General features: G+C 46.3%; 1 protein-coding gene across 1 annotated transcript; it reads left to right on the forward strand.

Annotated features, from left to right (window-relative positions):
- Nucleotides 1-298: 298 nt before the first annotated feature.
- UBE2R2 (ubiquitin-conjugating enzyme E2R 2) lies at nucleotides 299-10,019 on the forward strand. Its single transcript, XM_010012976.1, has 5 exons — nucleotides 299-391; nucleotides 3,466-3,563; nucleotides 7,544-7,678; nucleotides 9,029-9,927; nucleotides 9,974-10,019. The coding sequence occupies exons 1-4, from the start codon at nucleotides 368-370 to the stop codon at nucleotides 9,246-9,248; spliced, it is 477 nt and encodes a 158-aa protein (XP_010011278.1). The 5' UTR covers nucleotides 299-367; the 3' UTR covers nucleotides 9,249-9,927; nucleotides 9,974-10,019.
- The last annotated feature ends 518 nt before the right edge of the window (nucleotides 10,020-10,537 follow it).

A 10,537-nucleotide genomic window follows, 5' to 3' on the forward strand; every position in this document is an offset into this window, starting at 1 on the left:
ATTGTTGAATAGATCCTCTTGAATTAGGATGTGGTAGATGCCCTTTGGCTTGTTTTTTGAGCAATAACCAGCCCAGGTCAGTCCGTTTAGATTTTTCTTGTACAGTTAGTGTTTTGATAATAAGAAATAAGTGTAGTTATACTGTGGCGTCATATGGGCACTGTTCATAAAATGAGCAATTTAATGGCCTTAACTGAAATTGTTTTTTTCCAATTTTTCATTGTAATTGTTGCTTGTTTATCTTTTTATTTTTTTTCTTTTTTACTTGTTCTGTTTCTTAACTAAAGTATTTTGCTTTTTCCAGGCTCACATTAAATTTCCCATTGACTATCCATATTCACCACCTACCTTCAGGTTCCTGACCAAAATGTGGCACCCCAACATTTATGAGGTAAGGTGCTTTTTAAGCAACTTTCTCTCAGGCATGTGAGAAGGCTTTCTACTTCCTTAAACTTTTGGAATTATTGAAGATATTAAAGTCTCTAACTGTAAGTGAAGTGGTTATCATCAAATAAAGTTGGTGTTACATGTCGGCCTCATTGCTGGGCAGTTAAATCTAAATGTTGTAGGGAATGCTGTTCTTGTAGGTTGGGATGGAGCCATTCTCATACCTGCAGCAGGCAGCCCCAGCTGAAGTGCCCTGTCATCAGCATCGGCAATTTTAGGGGTTTCTTAGATCAATCATCTGACAGTCTCCTGACTTGAGTTTTGGACTCGGCACGTATCCAAGGATGGTGTTTCTCTTTAAGGCTCTATTTCAGTTACATGGGAGTTGATCTTTAAATAAAGATAACTTTGAGACCTGCAGATCCGTACTGTGGATGTTGATTCTGAATCCAGAAATTCTCATGCAGGAGGTGAGTGGGAAATGGTTACCGAACTGGTATGTACAAAATGAGTCTTGGAAAGGGCCTCTCCCAGTCCTGGTGGGAAAGATGAAAAATTGGCTCTAGAATCAACTGAAGGTAGGAGGAGAAACTCACCCAGAACTTGCTGGGTGTATTTTGGGGTTACTCTTCAAATACTCCATCTCTTGGCTTTGTATTCATAGCAGTGTTTCTTGGAGCTGAGGGAATCTGAAGCAGCTTGCAGGCTGTTTTGGAAACAACATTCAAGCAACAACGATGGGGCACTGGGATAACTCCAAATGAAACTGAGACTAAATCAGCAAAGGGCTTGAGGTTTGAGGGTTTGTCAGGAGGGGGAAAAATCCTTTCAGTGTAAGGAAGATGAAAGAAAGTAGCAGTTTACAGAACCTGCTGGTGGGGCTATATGGAGAGGATGGGGCTGATATTCCAGTTCTCAGCAGTGACACTTGGAAACTCGTGTGTCTTCCCCATCTCCAGTTTAATTAGGTCATCTAGCTGAATTTTGGTAAAACTGCATTAACTTACTCTTTATTTTTATGACATAAGAGTTCTAAGTAGAGGTATAGGCTGTTTCCCATTGGCAGATGAATACCTTGTCCTCCTTGCTTTCTGGCCCCCCTCCTGGGTTCTAAGCAAAGGCTCTTCCCTTGACCACAATGATCCCTAAAACCTTGCGCTGATCTCATCAGGCTCCATGACACTTTTACCCTTCCAGCCTCTAATGCAGTGTTGTCCTGCTTCAACTCCCAAACACGTAACAATGGTTGATGCAAGAGAGAAACTTCTCGTGTCCTTGCTTCCCTTTCTACTTTCGTATTGCCAAATAGTTGCTCATCCACATGCTGCTGAGCTGTTTACTTGAGAAACTTCCCCAAGTGTTGTGATGTTTTCTCCTGGCCACCAGCATTGTATTACCCCAGGAGATGGATAAAGGAAAAAACTCAATAAATTCAGGGAAATCAATAAAACCAGCATAGGCTGTGAACATAATCTTGACATTAGTAAGGTTATCTTCACCTTAACTTTATATTAAAGAATATCTTTAGATTGCACAAGCCCACTGGAGTCATAAAAAGCAAACTGCCTTGTTAGGGCAAACTGTTCCAGCAACATAAGTGCAAGCTTGGGTATTCAGCAGCGCCAGGTAATATGTTGCTGTGCGTAATTGTGTTCCTGACAAAAGCCTGCTTCAGAATGACAAGGGCTTGCTAGGTTAGCATACCTGGCAGGGTTAGTGAGCCACTGAAATCTGGATACTGATCACAGCCTCCAACATTGAAGTAGGATATTATTTGGCTGCAAAACAAATATCATTGTTTATTGAAGGTGAGTTGAAATGTTTGGGAGGGCCTTCATGTGAGCTGCTGCTACCTGTAGGTGTGATCACTGGCTCAGGCTCAAAGGCACGGATGCTATCACTGAGCAGTACTAATTTGTGCTCTGGCTCCTGTGTGTTGAGCAGTGTTGGAGGGTTGTCAGGATGCAGCTGAGACCAGATGCATGGGGAGCTGCTGCCTGCAATCTCAAACAGAACTGATCCTCTGTCATCAACCTGTGCCTTGGATCAGGGTGACAGGGTCAGCATGAGTGCAGTTTCTGCTGAGGCTGTGCCACCTGAAGGTGTGGGTCATCCCACCAGCCAGGAAGCCAGAGAGGCCAACATCTGCTGGCAACCCTTGGGCCCTTTTTGCACATTCATCCCATCCTGACATAAGACACTGGGATCTCATGAGTCCCTGGAGTCAACTTTAGTGGAGAATATCAGCTGTGGTGAATACTGCAATAGTACTCCTACAAAGTAATTGTGTCAGGGTGCTGTTGCTGATGGAGAGTTGGTTTTACAGGCTTCCTAAAGTGTTTATAAATGGGAGCTTATAAAGCTTTAAATCTATATTTGGGCTGTGACATTGGTGAGTAAAACACAGATTGAGGATTATGTGGCTGTATGACTTCCATATGCTGCCAGAATATTCTTCCTCTCTTGCATGCTGGAAGGCATTTTCACTGAAACCTTCAGAGAGCATCCCCTGCTTTTTTCTCCTACTATTTCAAGCAGCTGTGTCCTAAGGGAGCAGTGTAAGCCTACCCTGCACTGTCTGTTCAACCTCCTTGTGTCCTGGGAGGACCATTGTTTTGATACCTGAGCTGGTAGAGAGAGTGCTGAGTCCTTCAATTCAGAAATTCCTGTAGCTAACTCGATACCACTGGGAACAAGAAAACTTTTTAACCCTGCTTTGGGTCTCCTGTGACTAAAGCTGATGTCTGTCACTGTGACAGTACATGCTGTCTCGAAACCAATTTAGTTTTCTGTGTTTTATTACTGTTCCTGCTTGCTCTGCTACATTCTTTAAACCTTTTGACTTGAGATTGCTTTGTACCAATTTTCAGACTAACCCTGTTTAAAAAGGGAAACTTTTGAGTGTATAAATAGAATAGACCCAGGAAGAATTGAGAACCATTTCCAGTTCTTGCACATTTTTACTGGCACGTGGGGTGTTCATATCAACCAGGTTAAACTGCTTGTAACATAGAGGGTGGAATCATCAGACCTCTGCCTCAAACCAGGTAGTTCTCAATTTCTGTTTCTGTCTTGCAGAATGGAGATGTATGTATTTCAATTCTTCACCCACCTGTAGATGACCCACAAAGTGGAGAGCTGCCATCTGAGAGGTGGAACCCTACCCAAAATGTCAGGTAACTGTAAATCTCATGTGCAACAGTGACCTCAAAGGATACTGTCGTCTCCAAGATTAAGGCTTGTGTTGGGAGGGCTTTGAAAGGAAATTTGGGGGGGTTTAGGGCTTGATTCAAATGGGAACCAGACTTACTAAGCTTTCTGAAGGTACTGGAGTTGCAGTGTGTTTTGATACTGGGCTAACAGTGTGGAGCCTTCTGTCCTGTTCACAGGGTTTCATGCTCTTTAAGCAAATTCTCCAGTGTCCTAGCCTTTCCCAGTCCATGTTGTCCTACACTTAAGGTTTTCAAACTCCCCCAAGGTAATGCTTCTGGAAAAGAGTATTCAGACCCAGTAGGAGTAACTTAGTACATATATCTGCCTACTAGGCATGAATTTGCCTTGCAGTATTTGTCTGACTCCTGCCCTGCAGTGTGGTGTGTTGAACAGTTAGCCAGGTAGTTTTCTTCCTGCCAAAAAGAAATGAAAGATCACTGAGTACCAGAGGCATTCAAGGCTAACCCCTCCGTGCTTTGAAAACCAACTGAATTTCATTCTCATTTTAAGATGCTACCATAAAGAACTGACTAGGTGACAAGTCTCAACTCATAGCTAGGGGACAGCTCTGGGTATTAATTACTTATATCGCGCACACAGTTTGAACATTTCCTTATATACAATCCTAAAGATTGACATGAAACTTCTTATGGCGCTAGTTCTGATTTCTGCTCTCCTTTACCACGTTGCAGTCTTTGGTTCTTACTCTATTGGAACACGTAGGGCTTAAGGGTGACATTTGGGGAGCAAACATTCCTCAGATCTATCTGCCAGTGGAAATAAACCTTGTTCTTAACTGCTAGCCTGCTACCAGCATCACCTGTTGGGCTGAGTGCTGATAGCAACACATCCTGCTGGGTTCCCATCTGGCTTTGCATAGCTCTGGAGTGTTAGACAGGAGGCAGCAGGGCTGAAGGTGTGGAAGGGGAACATGCTTGTAATGAGCTGCTTGTGTAACCGAGGGCTTCTCTTCAGCTGCTGAGTGTTGTAAATCCTGCTGAGTATTGACCGTTTGCTGCAGATAACTGTGGTTGAAGTGTCTGGCAGGGGGAATGTCATTCTTCATCTTTGAGAGCATTTTTGCTTTCACGTCTATGATACCAAGTATGCTCATTAATTTCTTTAAACACAGTCAGTATGGACTTTCCCATCACTCAGAGCTAGATGAGGCAGGCAAATATCCAGCAAAATGTGAAGGAATGCAGCCATGATCTGTGACAGAGAATACTGCTTTTCTTACGTCCTGGATCCAGTAAAGCTGAGGAAGAGGTGGCAGGGTTTAGAGTTCCATTTAGTTGCCCTTTTTCATATGTCCCTTGTCTCCCATCTGTCCTTTGAGGTGCACAGGCCGGAACTGAGCATAGTCTTCAAGATGTTGGTACATCTGTATCTTGTGAGGATAGGTGATGTCCTGTCTAACTATTGCTTTGTTTCCTGAGGATGCCCATTTTGGCTTTTTTTAGCTGCCTAAGATCTAGATGGTTCCTGCAACCAGCTCAATGCACTAACACAACTGTCAGTAGAGTCTAAGCAAAAAACTGCTTTATTCTGGAGAGCAAAAACATGCTTGGACAAATATACACCTACCTCTAGAGGTGGCTTTGAAAGGCTGCAATGTGGATAGCAGCTGGAACAAAAGAAAATCCTTTTCCAACAAGGTGTATTACAGGATGTACTTTGGAGCACCAGTCTGTGCTGGTTTTGATGAAATTCAGTATCTGTTTTCAGTGAAATTCATCTGTGTCTAAGCCTTTTGTTGATACATGGAGAGGAAAAAACACATAACAGGTCTGTTTCTTTGAGCCTCTACCATCTGGAGAGAGCAGCCAGCAAAGGGATGTAGAGGGACTCACTCTGAAGACAGCAGCTCTGTAAACACTTCAAACAGCTCACTGTTCCCCAGAATGGGGTGAAAGATGCAAGAAAGCAGGAGGCAGGCTTGAAATCCCCACTGGTCATGCAATCAACTTACATGAGATAACATGCTAGCATAACCTCACCTGAGAGATTCCTGACAGTATTGCAGAGGGTCAGCCTGTGTCGAGTCCATCTGATGCTGAGGACGATTTCAGCTGAACTCTTTTGTGGTTTTGGTCCTGCCAGATCCTAACACGGGATCACCTTGTTTACCCACAATAGCAGGGTTTGATTTAGAGCTCAAACCCTGTTCAGCTCTTAAGGTATTGCAGTGATGAAGCTGATCTAATGTGTTGGTCAGGAATGAGGAGTGCAGCGTGTAACAGACAGTTGCCTCGGTGTATTTAAGTAGCTTTGCAGTGACTTTGGAGTCTAGGGCGCTGCAGTGGAAATTGGCTTCTCCTCACTTTGTTGGTGGCAGTGTGGTAGAGCAGAAGCTTAATCCAGGTAGGAACTCCTGTCCTTGGTCTTCCCTAGACTTCGCTTGCCCTACAGTAATCTGCTACAAGGATGCTTGAGCCCGCATGGTGTCTTCACACCTGTTTGCTGAGAATCGAAGGATTTTAAATAAACTCTTGAGACAAAGTAGAAGATGGTTTGGATTCTGCCCATCATTCCAGTCTGACCAGTTTTTTTCCAGAGCTGCTCTTTTCTTTTTCTACTGAATTATATCATTTGGAAAATAAATTGTGTAAGACTCTCCTGATGGCTGTGCTGAACAGCCTGGCCAGACACAAGTGTTTAGTTTCAAAACCTTTCAAGAAACTCAGCATCCAAATGACCAAGCATTTCCTGGATATATGATCTGGTAGATCTGCTCAGCACATGCTGCTCTGAATGTGCCCCTAAATCAATGCAAGTACAGCAGGACCTCTAGTCTCCTTTAATCAAGTTCTGTAAAGCAGACCTATATTTCAAGACATATTCCTTGTCTCTTGTTATTCCCTTCCATTTGAATCGAGAGCTGTTGACATCAGAACCACTTTGGACATGTGAAGCTGTTGTGGTGGTTGCTGCAGCCAGAGAGCCGGCTGTGCAGAGCCACCCGATGGGACTTACTGAGTTTTGTGCTGGTTGTGGCAATGTGTGAGCAGCAAAGGGCTGAATCTCTGAAATGCAAAAGGTTGTAGGAAATGCATGAGGAGGGTCTGGGTCGGGGAGGTGGTGTTTGCCCCAGTAAATACCAGCAGGGCAGTTAGCAGCTTGGTGCTGCTCCAGACATGAAGCCAGGCAGTCTGCCTGCAAGGGTCTGTGTGAATGGCTTCTGCTGGCTTTGCTGCGTACCTGCAGCCAAACCCTGCTGGGCCCTGGGCAGCTTGCCTGGATATAGAAAAACAGCTGCACAGTCTTCCCCTTGCTGTGCTCGAGTGCTGCTACAGCAGTCTGAGGGGCTGACCATCCATGGTAGTGTGGACAGGATCCTGACTTTGCTTGCTGCCCTGTCACAGGCATAGACATGGTGGTCTGTAGTCAGATGAGATCACAGAATCACAGACTGGTTTGGGTGGAAGGGACCTTAAATCTCATCCAGTTCCAACCCCTGCCACGGGCAGGGACACCTTCCACTAGAGCAGGTTGCTCCAAGCCCCTGTGTCCAACCTGGCCTTGAACACTGCCAGGGATGGGGCAGCCACAGCTTCTCTGGGCACCCTGTGCCAGCACCTCAGCACCCTCACAGGGAAGAGCTTCTGCCCAGGAGCTCATCTCAATCTCCCCTCTGTCAGGTTGAAGCCATTCCCCCTTGTCCTGTCCCCCTTGTCAGAAGTCCCTCTCCAGATTTCTGTAGGCCCCATTTAAGCACTGAAAGGCTGCTGTTGAGCTCCTTGAGGTTTGTGTTGTGTCATTCTTCCTATACCAGTGGCCAGCATCTAAAGTTCCTAAATATCTACTTTCACTTCAAATAATATCCTTAGTTATCCTTAGCTTAAGGTATGACTTAAAACAAGTTCCTGACCTAAAGAAGTTGTCGGCATCCAGAACCTGAGAATGTGTTAGCTCTGACTGCTGTTGTGGTTACCTTTTCCAGGACTATCTTACTGAGTGTAATCTCTTTGCTTAATGAGCCCAACACATTCTCTCCTGCCAATGTGGATGCATCAGTCATGTTCAGGAAATGGAGGGACAGTAAAGGAAAAGACAAGGAGTACGCTGAAATCATAAGGTAAGCTCTGTCATGGGTGATGCCACCAGCCTCCAGCTTTGAATCCTGTAAAACAGGCTGCTTGCAGAATTTGCTGAAACCAGCTTCTCAATGTGGTTGTTTGTTTGGAAATGAATTCTGTCATCGTATTCCAAGTCCACACTTCTGGTCCCTCTAGGATTCCCAGCACACAGAAGCAGTGCAAACTTCTGGAGCAGAAGGACTAGGCTGATCAGTCTCTAAATTCTTTTTTCATACTAATCTGGCATGATGCTCTGCAAAACCTATTGGCTGCTAGTAAATCCCAGTTGAAGTCCCTTCTTGCCTTTGAGCACTGCCTGCATTGCTTGGGATGTGATTCAAACTGACTGCATCTTACTAATTGTGTGCTTAATGCACTCATGAATCATAATCTTGTCCCTCCGATTTGAAGGCGTATCAGTGGGATTTGGCAAGTGCTTGCAAAGCTGGGTTTGATTAGCTGGAAGCACTGCTCAGTCTTGACTGTCCTTCGCTGAGAAGTTCATGGTTCATCAGGTGCTGTAGGGAGATGATGTGAACTTGAGCGAGGTTGCTGTGGAGCAGCAGATGGGCAGCCCATACTGCAGTGGGACTGGGGCAAGAACACATCTGCACTGACTCCACTAGCTGGACGTGCAGGGTGTACCCCTGGCTGGAGCTGTGCAGGGCAGTCAGCGTGCCGAGAGCCTCGTTGGGAGGTTGTCTTAGTCCCCTCCAGTGCCCTTGGCTTCAGCAGAGCTGGATGTAGTCAATCAGCAGGGTATGGCAAATGATACGGGTGAAGGGGCAGGCTGCCATCTGTTCCTCACCCTGCTGGTCCCTCAGAGCCAGAGCCTGTCCTGGGGCAAGAGAAAACACTTGTCTTCTGTCAGCCCCAGCAGCACCAGGGTCACGGCAGCATCTCGGTGTGCAGCCATGTGCTCCGAATGCTGTTACCCTCCAGTAGGAGCTCAGAGCTGGGAGATAGCTGTGGGAATCTCACTTTGGAGCATGCTGGGGTACAGCCATCAGAGGTGGAGTCAATAAATCATCGTAGGAAATCCCTGACCGTCCCTTCCCTAGCAGATGTGATGGAATTCGCTCTGAGCTCTGGCAGGTCTCTCATGCGGGGTCCTGTAGAATAACTGATTTCGTATGTTGCTGGACACATGTGTGCTGCAGACACGCTTGGAGCACTCCCAAGCCCGGGGCTGCAGGAACTAGATCTGTTTCTAGTGCTGCTCGTGATGCTTCAGCCAAACATCAGCTCTGCTGGCGCTGAGGTGCCAGGAGGGCTGGGGCTGGCCAGGCCGGAGCTGCGCTGCCGCTGGCACGCAGCCTTGCTCACTCTGTGTGTCCCCCTCCCTGCAGGAAACAGGTTTTGGCTACCAAAGCTGAGGCAGAGAAGGATGGCGTGAAGGTCCCCACTACGCTGGCAGAGTACTGCATCAAAACTAAAGTGCCTTCCAATGACAACAGTTCGGATTTGCTTTACGACGACTTGTACGACGACGACATTGACGACGAAGACGAGGAGGAGGAGGATGCCGACTGTTACGATGATGATGATTCTGGCAACGAGGAGTCGTGACCTGCTCCCCCATGCCCCTGTACTGCCCTGCCGACTCAGGCCAGAAGGGAGCAGCGGTAACATAGCAGCAGTCCAGCAAAAAAGTGGGGGGGGAGGGCCCAAAAAAAAAAACAAACTCTTGTCTCCTGCTGTCTCCCGTTGTATGGATCTGTTTGCTCCTTTTTTATGGACCTCTTAGAGACCCTCCACAGAATGTCTGAATTCTTGCATTCTTAACCCTTTCATCACTGTATTAAGATTTCTTTTTGAAAAAAAGAAAAAAAAAAACCCCTTTTCACTTCTCTACGAAACAGCTCACAGTGAAAACAGGTTTGCTCGCGTTTAGATTCTTGAATTGCAGTCTTGCATTGAGATGTTTAATGTATTTAAAGCTGGAATAAACCCACTGGAAGCTGGGTTGGGGTTTTTTTGGTTGTTGTTTTTTTTTTCTGGGGAGCTCAAGTGCTGCATTTACTGGGGAATTAAAAACAAAACAAAACCCACATAAAGCAAATTGCCAAGGTTTAGCTGCTCCATTTACAATAATAGCGTGTGTACATTCGTTTAGCCTTGTGGTGGTGGCTTTTCCTTTATAAGGTGTGGGGCGGAGAGTGTAAAGCTACTGTGTGTCGAGCTTGATGGGATATCACTGAAAGGTACAGTATTCCTTTTCCAGCCTGCTCAAGATAGGAAATAGCTGGTCCCTGGAGCCCCAGAGGGCACAATCAGCTTTGTCTCTGAAAAAGGCTTGTGATATGAACCCTAAAATAAACACTTAACACTTCATGTCTGTACAACTGAGCCCTGGGTTGCTATTTATTTTATGGTTTATTCTTTTTCAGACTAGGTTGGGGTTGGGAAAGCTCAGTTTAGCCACGCTGCTGATGCCTGGTGGAGCTGCCCCTCTGTGGAGGGAGGAGAACAGATACACATCCCGCTGCCCCGCAGGTCAGCCTTCATCCTCAGCTACTTTTTGGCAGGGGGGGGATACCAATAGACTCCTGCCTCAGTGTTTGCTAGCAGCCCTTGCTTCCTGCAGCCTATGTCCAGTGTTTGTGGTGTTTATGTAGGTCACACATTGGTAATTGCAGCTGTGGAGTTGGCAGAGATAAAGAACTGCCTTTGGTGCCTGACTGGGGTGGCCAGGCTGCCTCTGTGCCCGCAGCAGCTGCTGGGCATGGGGCGCAGGGGATGGATGTGTGCCAGGCTCTCCCCTGCCTTGTGTGCAGCCCACCGGAGGGGGGTACATGGTGCTTTCAGGCTATAAGAGAAGGCCAGCGGCAGGGTTAGACAGGCTATTTCGCAGCATG

The sequence above is a fragment of the Nestor notabilis genome, unplaced genomic scaffold (assembly GCF_000696875.1).
Source record: "Nestor notabilis isolate BGI_N333 unplaced genomic scaffold, ASM69687v1 scaffold26930, whole genome shotgun sequence".
NCBI classification, from domain to species: domain Eukaryota; kingdom Metazoa; phylum Chordata; class Aves; order Psittaciformes; family Psittacidae; genus Nestor; species Nestor notabilis.

What these genes read in the sequence shown, in the direction of transcription:
- UBE2R2 (XM_010012976.1), top strand. Translation starts at nt 368, where the DNA reads ATGTGGCACCCCAACATTTATGAG. An exon ending in GGCACCCCAACATTTATGAG is followed by an intron (nt 392 to 3,465) that starts GTAAGGTGCTTT and finishes TCTGTCTTGCAG; the next exon opens with AATGGAGATGTATGTATTTC. An exon ending in GAGTACGCTGAAATCATAAG is followed by an intron (nt 7,679 to 9,028) that starts GTAAGCTCTGTC and finishes CCCTCCCTGCAG; the next exon opens with GAAACAGGTTTTGGCTACCA.